Here is a 19,225-nt window from a genome sequence, read left to right as displayed (position 1 = left end):
GGTGGTCAAACACTGGAACAGGTTACCCAGCAAGGTTGTAGAGGCTCCACCTTTGGAGAGATTCAAAACCCAACTGGACAAGGTCCTGAGCAACCTGCTCTAGCTGATCCTACTTTGAGCAGGGACGTTGGACTCGAAGATCTCAGAGATCCCTTCCAGCCTTAGCTGTTCTGTGATTTTTGTGGCTTACGTGGAAGTTACAAATACTCAGTTGGGTAGTAGATGAAATAATTCCTCTCTAACTATTAAACTATTAAAAATACTGTAATAGGTACATTTTTTTTCTGGAGGAGAGGTTAGAGGAATTTTTAGCATTGTAGATATTAAGAACATATTGCAAGTTAAGTAAGTGTCATATGTGTGATTTTGTAATACATAAAGAAGATTCTAGAAACTACAGGGAAGCCTGTTTAGAATAGCCCACAGACTTAGTTCCACTGGATATATGTTGCCTGGAACTGGTAATTTTTGTGATAAATTTGCAAGTTTTAGAGATAGTAAAAAATGCTGTTAAAGGAAGCATATAGATTGAATCTATTCGTTTGATAGATTGAATCTACCCACTGAGCTGAAGCTCAGTGCTGAAACTGGCAGATGATGTGGAGGGGAACAAGAAGGCTTTTATAGCAAGAAAAAAAGCAAAAGGAAGACCAGGGATACTACTGACTTGCTGCTGAATGTTCAGGGCAACCTGATGACAAAGGACATGGAAAAAGCTGAGGTACTCAATACTGCCTTTTCTTCAGTCTTTACTAGCAAAGTCTGCTTTCCTGCCTCCAAGTAGCAGAGTTTGGGGAAAAGAAGTGCTACTAAAGGTATAGGAAGCTTAAGCTAAGGATCAGTTAAGCAAACTACGTACACAAGACCAGATGGGATGTATCCAAGGGAGCTGGCTGATGTTAGTGCTAGGCCACTGTCTGTCATCTTTGCAGATTCATGGCAATCAGAGGTCCCAGAGGACTGGGAAAGGGCAAATGTTGTGCCTGTCTGTGAGAAAGGCAAAAAGGAGGATCCAGGGAACTGCAGTGCAGTCAGCTTCACCACAGTCACTGAAGGTTATGGAACAAATCTTCCTGAAAGCCATATCTGGGCACATGAAGGACAGGAAGGTGATAGGGAAGAGCTGGCATTAATTTATCAATGGCAAATCATGATCAGCCTGATTACCTTCTGTGATGGCTCTCTGGACAATGGGGGAGCAGTAGCTACCATTTACTTTGACTTTAGTAGAGCTTTTGGCACAGTTTCCTGCTGTATTCTTTCAGCCAAACTGGGGAGATACAGACTGGATAGTGGACTGTTAGGTGAAAAACTGGCTTGTTTGCCTGATTTGGACTATGTTGGTCAACAGTTCAGAGTCTAACTGTCAGCTTGTTGCAAGTGGCTTTCCTCAAGGGTCAGTACTGAGGCTGATGCAGTTTAATGTCTTCATTAACAGCATGGACGTGGGTGAGGAAGTGGAAAGCGCTTGCAGCAAGTTTATAGATGACGCCAAGTAGAAGGGAACAGTTAATACAGCGGAGGGCAGGGATGTCCTTTGGTGAGATCTTGATAAGCTGGAGGAATGGGATGACAAACCTCATGAAATTCATGACATTACAACAAAGGCAAATGCGGAGTCCTGCACCTGGGACAGAATAACTCCGTGCAGTAGGACAGGCTGGGGACTGACTGGCTAAAAGGCAGCTTTGTAGAAAAGGACTTCCAAGTCCAAGCAGACAACAAGTTGACCATGAATCAACAGTGTGCCCTTGTGGAGATGAAGGCTAATGGCGCACTGGTTTGCATTACCCTTGGAGATATTTAAAATTTGACTGGACGCAGCCCTGAGCACCTGATCTAACTTTAAAGTTAGCCCTGCTTTGAGCAGGTGTTGGATTAGAGAGACCTCCAGAGATCCTTTTCAACCACATCTTTTTTGTGATTCTATGTTCTGTGATCTAGGATGTGTGGAAGGGGGAAAGGTGTTGAAAGATGCATCTACAATGGGTTTCCTGTTGTTGCTGCATCTTAATAGTTTGAAAAAAATCAACCAACTGTGTATTGATCTACCAATAGAGCTGTTCCAGTAGCTAAAATCTTAGCATGAACAGGATCCTAAATGCTCTGTCTGATGACTTTGAAATCGGTCTAATGATTTTGAGATATTACCTGGGTGGTTATGCAATTTCACATGGTAATATGAGAAACATTGTAATCAGCCATTGTAAAAGTTTAGCTGCTGCATCATCGTGTTCCATACAAGAAAGTTCTGGAACTTTACCATGTTATTTTTAACTTTATTTGGTAATGTATAATGTAAATGATGTTCCTTTATGAATGCCTTATGTTCATGTCTCAAACAGTATTTAATTGATATATTTTTAGGGCTGTTTTTACTATTCCATTCCCATAGAAACCTTACCAGGTCTCTATGTATATGCTAACTAGGTTTTAATTTATCTAATTGGGTAATGTGATCTCCCACTGTATTCTTCTCTAATTGCACCAGGGCAGGTTATAGGGGCTTTGGTTCCCCTGTCCAGCTCTCTTGACAGTAGTACAGATCTGAGCTAGTTAAAAAGCACATCTCCAAGAGAAAGAGTTCAGGTGTTGAGGAACAGCAAAATAGTTTATCTGTCATTGAACTAAATTCTCTGTAAGATTTTGAATCAATTGTATGTTCAAAACTGAACCTAATGTTAATCTCCTTTGATGTGAAAAGGATTCCTGTGCTACAAGAAGCTTCAGCATCTCTGACCGAGTGTTCAGTGTGGAAAGTTGTACATGAATAAGAGGTGGAGAATAAGCTGGGAAGGGTGTTATCTCTACCACCAGCAACAGACATTGGGGTGGAGAGATGAAATCGTACAGTGGTGTATTTTTGAGAGGATTCTGCTTCAAAAGCAATGACTTCCCAAAGGAATTTACCAGTTATTGAAGTATAATTGCAGTTTTCCATTGGGAGAAGTAAAAGAAGAAGGGAGGTGCAGTGCAACACTTAGGACAGAACTGGAATGGTTAGGGTAGATATTTATGGAAAGACTGTTTGGAAATCTTTCTTCTCTTTAGCTCTCTTCAGTGGATTTTCTCACAAGAAGGGGTAATTATCCTTTTAGAATGGAAAAAGTGGGCGTTCCTCTTTAATAATGAACCATATCCTAGCTGACCTCTTTCAGTTTCTGCCCAGATTTACTTGGAACACATGTATTTGCTCAGCATTGTTCAGTTAGAGTAACGTGAACCGTTCATGAGATTTTTTTGATTGTGTTGTTTGTTTTGTTTTTGAAATTAAATATTTGGGGTTTTATGTGTGTTAATTGGAGAAGACAAATGGATGTGGATGACTGACAAACACATCTGAGCAAATGTCTTCGTTAGTTCCAGTCACGACATTATAAATTACTATCTAGTTGAGTCCAGTTAGTAGTGGGAAGAGGGTTGTGGGAGGATTGTACGTATAACAGAACAGCAAACTCTAATGACCAAAGTAAGTGTATTGTATGTGGGACATTTTTCAGTTTAGAAGGTTTGGGGTGTTGTTGTTTTTTTTAAGTATCTTAAGTGCTAACCTGTTTCTTTTCCTGTCTTTCTGTTTCCAGCATTGAAGCTGGACGTCTTCTCTCGCACATTCCATATCAGCTTTACACCAAGCAGTCAAGCGTTCAAAAAGGTCTCAACTTTAATACCATATGCAAACCTGAAGATGCTGTGCCAGGTCCAAGCAATATAGCTAAAGATCTCAACAGGGTGTAAGTGTTTCTAATCTTGTAATGCAGATGCTAATCATTCATCCATAATGTGTTTGCGTTTATAATTGTGTGCTGTTCTTACAATTGATTTCACCGTTATAAGAGGGAAACTCTGAGGCACTGAAATGTAAAGTATATAGTTGAGGATAGAACTACTGTATCTTGACTCCAAACCTTGTCTCTAGTCTTTGGACCATATTTTACTAGATACCTGACCTAGGAGTCCCACTGAATGTAGCATGTCTGTGCGGAAGTAACAGTGTCTGTTGCAAATATTAAAGGATTCTGACTAGACACTGAAAAATAGGTCTTTATTTTAAAAACAGAAAGCTGGTATAATTTGATTACTTTTGCTAAAGGTGTCCAGAAGTAAATGTAAATGTGTGCTAGCTTTTCAGTTCTTAGTTTAGCTTCTTTAAACAAAAAGTCACAGCATTCTTTTTGTATGATAACACTAAGATTTAAGTGAGGCTCAAGAGAGAAGATGGATTTAAAAAATCCGATTACAACAGAATTTTTTTTTAAAGACCTTGAGAAGGGAATAGAATTGAGGGTACCAGTGAAACTCCAATTGGTAAAGGAATTGGGAGGATAAAAGAAACCTTCCATTTGGACAGACTGCTCTCGCTCTCGCACGCTCTCGCTTTTGCACGCATGTGCACTCTGTGTGTGTGTGTGTGTGTGTGTGTGTGTGTGTGAATCTTTAGAGGGTTCTTGTGTCTTTTTCAGAAGCACATGGTATTGTTTGTTGTTCAGAGACAAGGTACTGTCATAGACTGGCTAGTTTTTCATTTGTAATGGTGATCTTGTTCTTCCACAGTCAGCTGCTGTATTTAAAACCCAGTTCTGTGTAGTAATGAGGAGGCTTTGCTACAGGAGGGAGATTGTCTATATTTGTGAATAAATGAAACTGGTGCCACAAAATGAATATGCTAAGCAATATTTCTTATCAATATTTTAAGTAGATGATATAATCACCACTACCTTCTATTATTATTGTATGGTTGAATGAGAAGAATATTCACACTTTCAAAAACACCTCCTTATTTTAACATACGTGGATTTTAGGCTTGCCCTATACTGATACTAAGTATGTACCTCTGGAGATACCACTTTCAACCATGTAGCTCTCCCAAAATATTGTTACATTTAATATAATTTATAAATGTGATATTAACTAAATTGTTATCACAGTTAATTGGCTTTCTGGTTTTACTTGTCTGCTAATTATTACCCACCTCCTTTTTGTGGGTGTACTTAAATTGCTTGCTTTGGGAGTTTGGAGGGTGGTTGTTTTTTACAGTACACAAAGAATATGCATAATTCTTGAAGACTCTGTTTTAATTCCACTTAAGGGTTGTTACAGAGTTGATGTTTTGAATAAAAGCTTTGTCTTTACAGTATGAGAATAAATGTAAATTGCCAGTGTACTCATAGCAGAATACTTTGTTTTACATACTTAATATACAAAAAGTAGTTTGATTTTTTTTTTTTGTTGAAAGATGGTATGTTTAATTTATAGAGTTTGAACAGATTTTTCCTTAGAAGATAAATGAATCCAACACACTAATCAAAATCCTGTTCTAAAAAATATAAGTTTTCTATGTGTACTTTCATCATTTTTGTTGTAGCTAGAGGTGGAAAATTACATCCCTTGATAAAAAAGACTTTTCTGATGGCTTGCTGCAGTACTCATGCTGTCCATGGCAGTAGAGTTCTGTTAACAAATAAATAGTTACTGTGTTTCCATTGGAGAGCACTGGTCAAATTAAAAGCCATGGAAATAGTTTTTCTAATGCAAGCATTATTTTGGTCACTTCTGCATAAATTCCTGGTAGAATTATATTAATATTACAGCAAATCCATGAAAACTTTTGTGCAGCTGTACAGTGTTTTGTGACATTGAGAGGATGTAGCGCAAACTTTGCAATAATTGTCTTGAGACCCTAAAAACTAATCAAATATATCGTGATAACAGTTAACAAAATAAATAACATAACACTTGAAATGACTTGTAAATGTGCCTTTTTATAAAAGAAAAGCTATTAAATTATCATATCTGTTTCAGAAATCATATTAAGAAGTGTGAGATAGAGAGTGAGATCACACCCAATGGAATAAGTAGCTGGAATGAAGAGGAAGAAGAAAGTGACAATTTTGGATTTATGGAGCTGGAGCAGATCCTTCCTGAAAGGAAACAAAATGGGATTCAGCCTCACAAAGACAGCACTGCCATTTTTAATGGACACACGCACATTTCTACCAGTGCCTTAAAGACACAGGATTGCTTGGTACCGTCCAGCAACAGTGTTGCAAGTAGATTCTCTCCCAGCCCTGTGCATGAGGAGGGGAAGACTGAAAAAGGCATGGTTGACTTTAGAGACTGCACAACGCAGCAGATGCAGCAAAGCAACAAAAATGCAGACTTTTCGTGGAATCCACATAGGACTATGAGTAATTCATCCTCATCTTCATCTTTGCACAGTAATACTAAAATAAATGGTGCTCACCACTCCACTGTTCAGGGGCCTTCAAGCACAAAAAGCACTTCTGTACCTACTCCTAGCAAGGCAGCTTCCTCACCTGTGTCCAAACCTTCGGATTGTAGTTTTATTTCTGACTTTTATTCACGTTCAAGGCTGCATCATATAGCAACGTGGAAGTGTGAATTGACAGAGTTTGTCAACAGCCTGCAAAGAAAAAACAGTGGTGTCTTTCCAGGAAGGGAAAAATTAAAAAAATGGAAAGCAGGCAGGTCCACATTTAAAACTGACACAGGTAGATACTTGTTTAAGAAAGTTTATGTTCAAAAGGTGTCTTATATCTTTGTTCATATGTTAAATGTCTAACTGAGACTAAGTACATTAGTTTTCAATGTTCACATGGCTATCAGGCTATCTGGAATAGCTTGGTGACTTTAATGCATCTAAAACTAAAGGTTTAACTACTTTTTTTTTTTTTAACTTAAATTGTGGTTAATGTGATACTCTGGTCTATATTCAATTTCTCCTTGTAAAAAAATTTTCCTGACTTTACCAAGGTATGTGGAGTGACTGAGGAAAAAATTACTGTTACCTGTCTAAATGTAATTGCCATGTGAAAATCTTAAGAACAGAAACAGAAGAAAAAAACCTTGCTGCTTATAGTTCGGTGTGAAAAATTAAAAGATGAATAACATTTGGAAATGAGCTAAAATCAAAATTTTTTTTGTTAGTAAGAATATCATATACCTCTGGGTGTATTTAAATGGGTAACAGTGTCATATGCCTTCTGAACTTGGCTTATGACAGAAGAGAAGTGGTTTGTGTCATTACATTGCCCATCAAGGGCCAAAGTGAAAATATATGTGTAATTTATGAGAGCCATAGTATTACAAGTATAGATTAAGTATTTTGCATCTTAGAATTTCTCTGAATTTACAGTATTATTCAATTAAAAGGCTGTCTGTACATGACCAGAGGGATTCTGACTCTTGTGCTGTAGAAGTAATCACTTGTGATCATATGAAAATAGGCTCACAAAGACAAATTACCACATCCTAAAAATTTACTGTTTTAAGAAATAAATTAACTGCTTTTGTGTTTTTCCTGGCACACCCTAGTTATAAAACATGTTGGCTTATAAACTACCATCAAAACATGGTATAAGCTAATGTATTTTACTTTTCCTTTGATTTAACCTAGAGAATTCATGTAGTTAATTACTGTGTTTTAGTTGAAAAGTAGCAGCTTCTTAAGCACTATCTTGGTTGCTTGATTTATGAATGTCTTTTATAGTATAGTTATTTGAATGCAGGTGGTAAATTACTAAAAATAAAAGAAACATTTTTCTGATTATTCAGCAGTTAACACAGTTGTCAAGCAAAACAAATCAATTGATATATTGAAGTATTTTTTCACTGTCATACGTTATGCATTGTTCAGATTAAGGTTTTACCTCAGCTATAGCCTTCTCTGGTAGGTCAGCAACATAAACGCACAAACTTGGACTTCTAGCATACTTCACAAAAGTATTACTAGAACTTTAGCAGTATGGGTTTTTTCAGTCTGTGGCTATCTCACTCGTCTTTGCTGGATGTTTGCATCAGTGTACATGCAGCAGTGACAAAGTCCAAATGCACAGAAGGTTTAAACTCATTCAGTGTGAAGAGTCAAAGTTAACTTTCAGTGCAGCTAAACTTTTTTGTCTTTTAGAACAGTCTGTTCTGATATACGAACAAAAATTGTGAAGCTTTCTGTTATGGATTCAGTGTTAGGATTGAAATGAAAATCAGTTAAGATCCAATTCCCACTATATGCAATAATATACTTGGGGTGGGGGGAGCTGTTATAGCAAGGTAGAGTGTGTTAAGTATGAGAAAAATTAGAAACTGAAGTGTGATGCCTTGTTTAGGCTGTTTGGCTACTGTTTATGGTTTTTTCTGTAGATTTTTCACTGAAAATTTAGGGAATGGTGGTATCCTCTTGGTGAGAAAAAATAAAAATCTTTGTAACTTAGGGTGGTAAAAACTTCATGATAGTCCTTGATGACTAATGTGAGTAGTACCAAAATGCATGAATTAGGGTTCAAGTTTTCTATTGGTGTATCTTCATACTAGGTAATGTGTCTCTTTCGAGCTTGGCCAAGCCACAGATCTGTATAATGCACGTGGATATGGATTGCTTCTTTGTGTCTGTAGCTATCCGAAATAGACCAGATCTCAAAGGTCAGTATCCAGTTTTAAATGTCAGTTTACTGGTTTGAGACTTTCTCTGTATATTAAAAAACAAAACAAAACAAAACAAAAAAACCCTGCACGCTTATCAAATGGACTTTGCATGTTAGTTTTTCTCTTGGCATCTTTGTCTAATAGTAGGACCACACAACTTTCATATTCCTCCTCACTGTCTCACAGTCCAAAAGCATGTGGAATTCTCTTTGCTGTCTTCCTTTCAGTGTCCAAAGTAACAACAGAGAAGTAAACTTCAGAGCAACCATTCTGTATGACACTGCACCTATCTTATTGAAACTTAAATCTACCACATTAGAAATGGAGATCAAATTATAGTTGTACCAAAAGCGATTTTTGATCACTCTGTGTTTAAAAAAAAAAAAAAAAAAAGTGAGGTTTTCTAATCTTTTTCCTAAAGTAGCCTAAGGAGCTTTGTTTAATTAGAGAGGTGGAAAGGTCAAGACTGAGAATTAATTGTTCTTTTGCCCAGTATATCTTTTTCAAGGGAGATTTGCTTCTCCTTTTCTATCCTATCTAAGCTTTTGCCACACATGAAGTATTATAAGATCTGGATGATGGTCAATTCAGTTGGCACTTAAAATGCTGACTCTGTGATCATCCTTAGTACATAGGAAGAATTGGAGCTCCGTAGCAAGTTGTTTCTGAGTATAACTTTCCAAAATTAAAATACCAGCTCTACTATGCATATGCTGAGCTTTGGTGTTGCACAAGTCTGAAGACTTGGTGCAATGGTCCGAGAAAGACTCAAAGCTATATATTTCATTTCCTCTCTTATGTCAAGAGGCAGGAGCAACTATGTCAAAGTTACTTCATATATGCGTGTATCTTAAAACTTTATTTCCCCGCCAAATTTCGAATTCCATTACTGCAATATAGAGAACCTAGGACTTTTCTGCGAATATTTTTTCTTTTCCATAGAACTGTGCCAGAACTTTCAGTGCATATGTTAGCTTGCTGTAGGAAAGTTATGAAGGTGTTGATATTGTTAAAAAGTCGGAAGTTTAACTAAAGATTTGATCTTGTACAGTTAATTGAACAAGTGGAACTGAATGTGTTAATATGTAAGTTACACTGTTTTAGCTTACTTTAGCTAACAAACCTGCTAAAAGTATTTAAAAACTGCTGTGGTGTTTGCCATGTTTTATACTAATGAATTATTACGGCACTGGTGAAGTTTCACAGCTTCCCTTTATAGTAGTTGTTAAAGACAAACTAGTATGGCTGCATTTTCAAAAGTTTTCATCTCTTTTATGTCTAATTGCAGCCATGAGTAAATTGACAGTCATAATACAAAGTCACTTTCATAACTGTTTACTGCTGTAGGAGTGCATAAGCTTGAAGGAACTTTAAAAAAAAAAATTAAAACAGACATCTTCATAACCTTACCCTGGCTGTGCTATTATTAAAATGTGAGCTTCTATAAATGTTGACTTCTAAGTACATGCATTTCTTCTCCACAGGAAAACCAGTAGCTGTTACTAGCAACAGAGGTGCGGGAAAGGCACCACTGCGCCCTGGTGCAAACCCCCAGCTTGAAAGGCAATATTACCAGAATAAGCTATTGAATGGCAAAGCAGGTACAAATAAGTCTGTCTGTTTGTTTGTTTACTGTTTTGTGATTGAAAACTTTTCCTTAAAGTTATTAATAAAATGCACAGTGGATAAATTCTTTTTTTTTTTCACATGTATATTCAGAAAAGAAATGGTTTTGGACAACACAATGCTTTGTGGCTTTAGAAATTTGCCACTGTGACTTTTGTTAGTTATCTTTGCTCTGTGTCGGTGTAATATTTTAGAGTAACGTTAGGTTTTATTCCCTTTTTTATTGAGGGTGAGTATAAGATAATTTTTAAGTGTTTTTTGTTGTTTTTTTTTAAGTAGGAAATATAGCTTGTCTGAACACTTGGTTCTGAGTATTACAGAAGTCTGTTACAGAAAAGCAGGTACAAAATATATTTTGAAAGGCTGCTAATATTTTTTATGAATAGAAAGTAGAAATGACAGCACATAGCCAGTAAGAGATTGATTGGTCGAGGTTGGCTTTTGAATTGCATGAGTATAATATCTGTCTCCAATGACTTAATCTGAGTGGTCCTTAGAGCATTTTGGGTGTCGGGGAAGTCTGGCAGCTCTTGTGAATTCTGTCTTTCCAGTATTTTGTTTCTTCAAAACCAAGGCATCTGTTGTAGTTTGAGAATTCCTTACTTTCCTACAGTCATTTAGAGCCTTCTTGTTACTTTCTGTGTTCTCAAGTAGCAGTATAATAGTGTAAACAAAACATACTGTTATTAACTGGTTTTCTGATTGTTACAAGGGTGTGAGAACATAGAATTGCTAAACATAAATGGCAACTTGTTTCTCTCTTTTTTTTTTTTCTTTCCTCCAAGAGTCTGCTTAATCAGCTTGAAGTTTAAGTGAAGAAGTTTTTTATTGCTACTATTTAATTTTAGTTTAGATTTGGAAGTTGCTTCTCCTTTGACCCTCATACACACACTTCTTATCTGGGTTGTAGTAACAGATATTATTGTTCTAAAATTTATACCACAGTTAGTTATTTTGTTAGTATAAGAGATGAAAAAACACAGTTTGTTCTTCCACATTTTTTTCTGAAATGTTAATACTTTAAGAAAAGAAACTCTGTAATAAATTATGCAGATTTTCAAAGACATTTGGAAACAAGGTATTACAGTACGTGATGCCTTTTTTATTTGTCTTTTTGCTGTAGTTTAAGTACTCATTTAAACTGAGGTAGAATACATGTTTGTGGAACCTACTGGCCTTTAACTTTGTGAGGACCTTTCTGACTTTCTAGAAAGTCAGAAGCTTTCCAAACTTAGTTTCTGCTGTGTTGTAATGCCATGTATAAGCATGTTACAAAGATAACTGTGGTTTTGTGGGCTTAAATTTTCCATAGTACAGTTTATGTATGACCTATTTATTGGTAGCTCAGGTTTAAGTAGTGACTTAATAACTTTTATTAGGACCTTGTATTGGATAATGATGTGACTTCATACAATGAAGCGATGTTTGGAGAGTGAGGGAGTTAAGGAAGCTTAACTGACATAAATTAGTACGTTCTCTGTGTTTCACAAATTCAACAGCATCTCTTCTGCTATATGTATTGCTTAAAGGTAAAATAGGTTTCAGCCTCCTTGTATAACAAACTCGGTTTCTTACTGCAGCAGCTTTTTCTGGATGTCCACACAGTCATTTCTTTAACTTCAGCATCCAATCTCACTGGCTTGCAGGCAGGCAGGCAGCTAGCTCTTCTTTCTTGATATTTAGTCTGATTGTACAGCCTATTTTTTTGGCAGAAGGATTTTTTCCTAACACTGTTTTTACAGTCTCCATCTCATTAGCTGCAGTTTCTTATTTTTCAGTCTCTTTATTAATTTTTATCTCTGAGTACAGTATTTTTATCAACAAACAAATTTAGCCTGCTGTTTCTGCTTACATTCTCATAAACACATGGATTGTCTTCCTTTTGGGTAAAAAAAATTAAGGTTAGTTGTAGTCTTATAAGAAAACATGTAATTGCACTTTTGGTTAGCCTTTTCTAACATCACAATATCTTAGGGAGTGTATGTGAAACACTTCATAGCACGTGTTTAATCGTGCCTTGCCTCAGGTAAATATGGTCTGGCAGGCCCATGTATCACATGGAAAACTGCTTTTTCTAAAATATTAAAAATATAGAATGCTAAATTATGCTCTGTTAAACATACACATTCTGCTTGGGGATGTGCTATATAAATGAAATAAAAAAGTAGTTGGGACCAACTTTGAACATAAGCATATTTTTACTTCCATGTCTCAACACGGAACCCACTTCATTTTTTGATGCTTCATGCTTTCCAGGCTGCTCTCTGATCTTGCCTTCTCCAGGTCTTGCTTATTAGAAAAAATGTTCCAAATTTAAAAAAAAAAAAAAAGGAACTTATGAATCACTTAGTTTGACTACAAACTGAACTCTGCTGCTTCAGCTACTTCTTTTTTTGCAAATTACTTCTTCGGTGATACTGGTTCCTCCTGCCTTTTGATCTGCATTGCTGAATGAGTATCTAGTGTCAATAGAATCTTGGATCCTTTATGAAATACTTTCTTTTTCTTGTTTGAATTCATCCAGAAATGTGTAACTTTTAAATTTAAAAATTTGCAATCACTCTCTCCCTAAATCCCCAAATTGGAGATAGGCTTTCTGGGTAGTAGAAATTACTTCTCTACATAGATACCATCTTTAACATTCATGTCCTAAAGCTAGAGGATTAACATATGTTAATCAGAATTCATAGTTTGGGCTCTTTTTTCCATGGCCAGGATGCCCAAGATGTGAATGGTTTTTAGTCTTCCTTTCCCTCAACCCTAGTATCTCCTGTTTTTCATTCTAAAGAGCAGCAGTTTTTAACCATCATATTAGTCACAGATTTATTCTCAGCGATTTCTTTTTCACAGACTTGGGTCCTGGCCTCTGATTTCTCCATCCGTTGCTCCACATTCACCATGTGCCTGTCTAGTTTCCCAGCTTTTGATGAGAGGTTCTCTACCTTGCCTTCCATTGAGGACAATGTGTTCTGCATTGCCCTGAATTTCACATGAAGTGACTCCATCAGCTCATGGGGGGATCTGCTCTGCTGCGATGTGGAAAAAGTCGGCGAGTCCAATGAAGATAGACAAGATGACAGCATCATCTCAGGCCAGGGCACAGGAAGGCATGGACTAAAGAAATTGTTCTTGTCATTCTTATCTTTATTTGGGGCATAATTTTGCTCTAATTTGCAGCTGCAGACATCTTAGGTAACTTACTGAGCTCTTCATACATTAATATATTTACGACATAAAAAGATACTTGAATTTAGCAGAAAGTCTGAATAAAAGCAGCTTTTCATGTGAGCCAAGTTCTGGCCCCGCTGTCTCCACTCACTCATTACAATACTTTCTCTGGTCTGATAACTACTTGCATGTGCACATAGCACCCTGTTTCCTTTCAGTTGAATTGTCAGTGTGCAAGTTGTTAGTACCACTATGTATGATAAGGTATTGTGGCACTTTGGAGTAAACTTCGTATTCATTATATTACAAAGGTGGATAGTGTTAAATAGACTACAGTAATGAGAAAGAACTATAACATATGTATTTGATTTCATTTTGAGTAAATAAGAAGCTTTATGTCTTTCTGATACCTTTTTGTTTTGATTCTGATTGGGAATTTGGGAGGGAATAGTAATGTTTGCATCAATACATTTTTTCAGGCTAATCTGTAATTTAGAGTCTAGGCATCTATCCGTCAAGGTTTATATACCATGAGAACCTAAACAGAAAGGAATAGAGAATGCTTTACTTGATTCCAGTATTCTGTGTCCTGAGTTTCTGTCCTAGTATCTAGTATGCAGTTGGCCTAAGAGCATGCTATGGAGTTTCACAGAATTAGGAAAGGCCTGTCTCTTGTTTTAAAAGTCTGAGATTGCAGTGTTCATAGTTGCATCCTTTTGATCCAAGAGAAATTTGTGGTGGTTTTTAAAGAAGTCGCATATTCTAGTACGTGAATTATTAAGGAAGTAATAATGGAGGTTTTGTCAATGAATTTCCCTGTAAGAGTATTAAAAAATATACAAGTTTCTAGTTAGGTTTAGTATTTTTTAATTTAAGCTAATTTATAAGTGTCCTTATTACTTCATTTGACTCCTTAAAGATCACTTTGGGGTATCTAGATTAAGTAATTATTAAGAAATAGTTTTAAATAGGAGGTTATAAATATGATAAACAGTGACATTGTACTTTGAATTTAATTTCTTTGTCTTGGTGGTAGTTGTACTTTTTAAAAAGGAATACAGCTAAGCATCTTTTTGTTCAGGGAAGCAGTTGGTGTCATGCATTTTCTTTACAGGGTATGGTTGTATCAGGTGGCCTTGAGTTTGTCTAATCATTTTTATCGTCATTAAAGATAACTGAGATCTGTTTTGTTTTGCAGTAATCGTGTAGGTAGCCATATACAAGCTATTCTCTAAAATGTTGGGGGAAAATAGGAAAAGAATTTTTCTGTAGCACAATATTGGTCACAATAAATATGTGCAGACCTGCCTGTAGAGAAAGATTATTATGTGGGGAGTTCTGGGTTGTCTTTTTTCTTGACTGTGATATGAATCAATATAGTGCTAAGAACCTCTTCATCAACAGGTGAAGAAGTTGTATAGAAACTGTATCAAGAATACTCCATTATATTTATTTCATTCACATTCATTTTGTTGAACTCATAAGAAAATAATATAAAAACAAATACAAATATTATTTTCCAAGCAGAAATTAGAGTTCCTGATAAGCTGGACTCATCAGTCTGGGAGCATCCAGATTCCACACACATGAATGGAGCTGACATGGATCTCACTATTCTGTCCATGGCGGAAATTGCCTCTTGTAGTTATGAAGCCAGGTAGGTAAAATTTACCTATCAGGTTGTTTGAAAAATCTCATACAGACAGGCATAAAGTGTCTGTAAATAGCAATTGTTAGGTCATATATTGCTTAAATTTATTCAGATAAGAAATTCTTTTATGTTTCAGTCATTATGTCCTTCCGTATGCATGTAGCTGCTTTTTAAACACTGTTATAGCTCTCAGCCTAACCTGCGTGTTAACTGGAACAAAACCAATTAAGGAAAGCTTTATGCCATTCACAGTGATAAGGTTGATTTCATAATGTTATCTTCATTTCTTTGTATTAACACTGAATTCTTTCATGAAGTTGAGAATGCTTTGTTACTGAAGGTTTCAGTTAAAATGATACAAGGATAAGAGTGATTACTAAACTTAAAAACATTTCATGCACTGATCACATTGAGTATTCCAGAAAGCATAGCTTATAACTTTCAGAATTTGAAGTAACTTGTTATAAATACAGCCACTGTGCTGAAAATACAATTTGCTACCCTGATAGAAAAAATACTCCAGCAATTACTATTTCACTGTAACCTTTCTCAAGTATGCCAGGGTAGGCAAGGTGATATTTTTGTCTCAAAAAGTTACACTTTATTTGTTGGGGGAGCATAATTTTATAAGTTTGCATAGTGGGATATAAGAACCAGCCATCTTAATCTCTGTAGTATATGCTTGGTTTTAATTTGAAGCAGAAGATGGCATGCAGTGCTTCTTGGAGATTTTTTCTATGTTTTAAGCACATCCCCAAACACGGGCTTTCCATGCTGTACGCCTAAACATCATACAGTTAATTAAGATAGTCTGTTTGCAGCTATTTTTCTTATTTATCAAAATACTGGCAGTTTTATCAATAATTTACTTTTGTGGAAAAAGACAAATACTTCATTTGGACATACCACATATGAACATAATTTGTGAAGAAGTTGGTACTGCATGTTTTTGTTTCTTATTTGTTTTTAGACAAGTTGGCATAAAGAACGGAATGTTTTTTGGCCAAGCAAAAAAGTTGTGTCCGAATCTTCAAGCAGTTTCATATGATTTTAATTCATACAAAGAAGTTGCACGGACAGTATATGAAATACTGGCAAGGTAACGTGTGCTGTATGTTTACATGATCTTCCTTGGTAAGGTTGTCAGGCACATCTTCATTTGCCTCTGCTGAATGCCATTATTCGAGCTCGTGTTTTCATCTCTGTATTACTCTCCCGCTTCATGAAAACCATTCCTATGTCAGATCTTCCTTTTGTAGTCATTTTTTTTTGAGTACTCTGTTTCTTCTGAGCACTCTTTTATCTTGAAGCCAAATCCTGTAAATGGTCAACATCTGACTCCAAGGGAATCATTGTTAAAATTTACACTGATTTCACTGTGAGAAGAACTGATTCCTGCTTGCTAGTGAGATACTTCCAAGAGCTTTTTTTTTTTTTAATTGAGTAATTTGAGAATTGCTTATTGGAGTAATTTCTATTAGAAACTACTTTCTGGTTTAAAATGCACTTGAACAAAACTGGAAATCTGTTAGTGTGAGTAAAAAATAAGTATTTAACTCTCCTTTCCCAGCTGTTCCTTTAAAAGCATGATGCATGTTGAAGTTAGTCCTACATAATAATGTTACTGTAATTTGCTATATTAGCATTTTTAATATTTATGTCATGTGTGATACTAAATAAGCAGGGAAATGCCACCACAAAAGGAAGACTTTATTTGCTACATATTTGTTTTAACAGATGGTGAGCTGTTGCTGGTGTTTCACCTCCTTTACTTTGTGTTGATAGCTATACTCATAACATCGAAGCAGTCAGTTGTGATGAAGCACTAGTAGATATCACTGAAATCCTTACAGAGACCAGATTGACTCCTGATGAATTTGCAAATGCTATCCGCACCGAAATCAAAGCCCAAACTAAATGCACTGCCTCTGTTGGCATGGGTAAGTACCTGATTTCATTTCTACTTACAAGCATTGCCTTGTATTGTTAGGCTCATCAAAGTTGTGTAAGATTGGTAAAACAGTAAGTGTTTGTGGAATATAGAATATATTGCCTTTTAGATTAAATTAATGTAAATAAAAGTGCAAGAAACTTTCATAAGTGGAAAATTTTAAGCAATATTTTATAAAATTGCTATAATCTCTGCTTTATTATTTGAACAGTACGCTAAAATTCTATCTGCATAATATTTATATTCATTTTTATGAAATGCTACTGTATTTTTTCCAGTAAATTGAGAAATAAGAGCAGATTCTGCTCCTTACAAGAGAAAGTAGTAAGAGTTTATGGGGTGGCATGATTTAACGTAGTTATAACTTATTGAAAACAAGGCTTGTGTGATTTGTAGTAGGTATTGTACATGAAATTACACATCTGAAAAGAATTTATTTCTTTTCACTTGGCCCCTTCCTTTCTCCTTTGTTTTTTGTTCCTAATCATATTAGAGTAATAAGTATCTGGGAATAAATATCCTGAGTGCATGCAAGTGTATAAAATCCACTTGTGATGCAAACTGAAATTCATTATTGTAAGTCTTAGTGGTAGAATTCTTCCTTTTATTTCTTAAGGGATCATGGTAGTATAGAGACTGTAATTCCCTTGATTCCTGTTTGTGTCTTGCTTTGACTTGAAACGCATTTGTAATCTCTTTTATATGCTTATTTAATGTGTTTATTTTTTTCTGTAGAAAAAGAGATTACTTTTTAAAGCATTATTTTCTAATCTGATATCATATTTCTCTCACTGATTGAAGGAGACAAATACCTATAAGCAAATATTTATTTCTAATAATCAATTTGTTTGAGATATTTGAAAAATAATATTGGTGTCCTTTCTAGAAATTCGTATGGTAGGTACACTGCAAGGACTTTGTCTCTTCACTCTTAATTCATCATAAAGTAAATGAATCGGAGGAAACTCTTGTAATTGTGCTATTACATGAATGTAGAGACCTGATTTCAAATACATGGTCTGCCAGAAACTGACATCTCATATAACTGATTTCTGTGTTGCCCAATGGGAAAGTTACACCAATATAATAAAATGTGAATTTGAATAGATACTGTTATACCATTGAGATCCCTTCTCAACACTATTATTTCTGATTAGAAGTAAATTAAAGAAGGACATGCTTATGCCAGTTGAATAAATTTAATTCATACCCCAGAGATTTTAGTGGCTAAACTAAACTGATTCAAACAATGCTAGTGAAAGATTAAACACTCATCTGTAAACATCCTGTGCCTTGGTTTCTGATTTAAGTGAGGTATTAGTTTTTGCCTACTTTCAGTGTTGTGGGAATAATACATTACAGAAGGTAAATCACTGAGATTTTATGGTATTAGAGGCTATGTTGGTATGTTCAATAGATAAGAGGATCAGAAATCTTCCATACTCTATAGACAAAACATGGATCCCCAAAGTTAAACAGAAAATTGAGTCTGTTGTTAATTGTTTCATCAATTTAACCTCTCAGCAGAAACAGTGCTCGTAAGTCTGTATTACTGTTCTTATTGACTAAAATTTCAAAAAGGGCAAAAAGAATAAGAACATAGGTGGGATGGGAATAGCAACGGGGATATTGTGCTGTTAGTTCTGGATGCGCCTACTTTTTTATTGGTTTGCTTTATCTTAAAGCAGAGTGTTTGAGTAGCAATAATGAATCTGTTTGGGTATCATTTCAGAGATTCTTTTGGCTGGGCAAGAATAAGCCTGTAAACAGGGAGGAAAGAATACTGAAATGGGGCTTGTACCTCTACATAGGTAGAACATTGCAGAGACAAATTCAGTGTTTTTAGTGAATTGCCCTGTGCCTACTTGTTGGTTTGTTTTTACTTTGCAAGTGCAGTGACTACTGGAGTTACTCTGCTCAAATCGCAAATCCTGCTAGTTGCCAATTTGAAAGTGGATATTGCAAATATAAATAAATATATCTCATTAAACTCTTTACAAAATATACAGAATTTGACTGTACCTACTGCATTTTTCCCTTAACTGTTGAATTGGAAAATCCTACTTGAGAAGACAGAATTTACCACAGCCATGCTTCAATTCGTTATTTTCACAGGTTCCAATATTCTGCTGGCCAGAATGGCAACTCGTAAAGCAAAACCAGATGGACAGTATCACTTAAAACCAGAAGAAGTGGATGATTTTATCAGAGGTCAACTTGTTACCAGTCTTCCAGGTACTTGACTCTTCCTTTACAGAGCATTTTGCCTCCTGATACTAGAACAGTTAGAGCTACAAATCTGTGTTCAGGTTTCAGTCTCGAATCTAACAAGATTAGATATTATTTCATGGTTACGATCTGAAAAAAAGATTTACTAATAATTTCTAAGA

At 35.7% G+C, this 19,225-nt stretch overlaps 1 protein-coding gene across 5 annotated transcripts in view; it reads left to right on the top strand.

Moving 5' to 3' along the window:
* The window catches only part of REV1 (REV1 DNA directed polymerase), a 62,667-nt gene that overhangs the window by 21,524 nt on the left and 21,918 nt on the right, over positions 1-19,225 (top strand). For 4 of the 5 annotated variants that reach the window (XM_067294615.1, XM_067294619.1, XM_067294617.1 and 1 more), the window contains exons 5-12: positions 3,582-3,731; positions 5,800-6,509; positions 8,329-8,436; positions 9,924-10,040; positions 14,758-14,890; positions 15,855-15,983; positions 16,670-16,824; positions 18,951-19,070. In XM_067294615.1, the coding sequence (XP_067150716.1) occupies positions 3,582-3,731; positions 5,800-6,509; positions 8,329-8,436; positions 9,924-10,040; positions 14,758-14,890; positions 15,855-15,983; positions 16,670-16,824; positions 18,951-19,070 (1,622 nt within the window). The remainder of the gene's footprint in view (positions 1-3,581; positions 3,732-5,799; positions 6,510-8,328; positions 8,437-9,923; positions 10,041-14,757; positions 14,891-15,854; positions 15,984-16,669; positions 16,825-18,950; positions 19,071-19,225) is intronic. The other variant, XM_067294610.1, reaches the window with a different exon arrangement.

This window comes from Apteryx mantelli, chromosome 1 (assembly GCF_036417845.1).
Source record: "Apteryx mantelli isolate bAptMan1 chromosome 1, bAptMan1.hap1, whole genome shotgun sequence".
Taxonomy (NCBI): domain Eukaryota; kingdom Metazoa; phylum Chordata; class Aves; order Apterygiformes; family Apterygidae; genus Apteryx; species Apteryx mantelli.
This window is presented reverse-complemented; position numbering and strand designations above follow the sequence as displayed.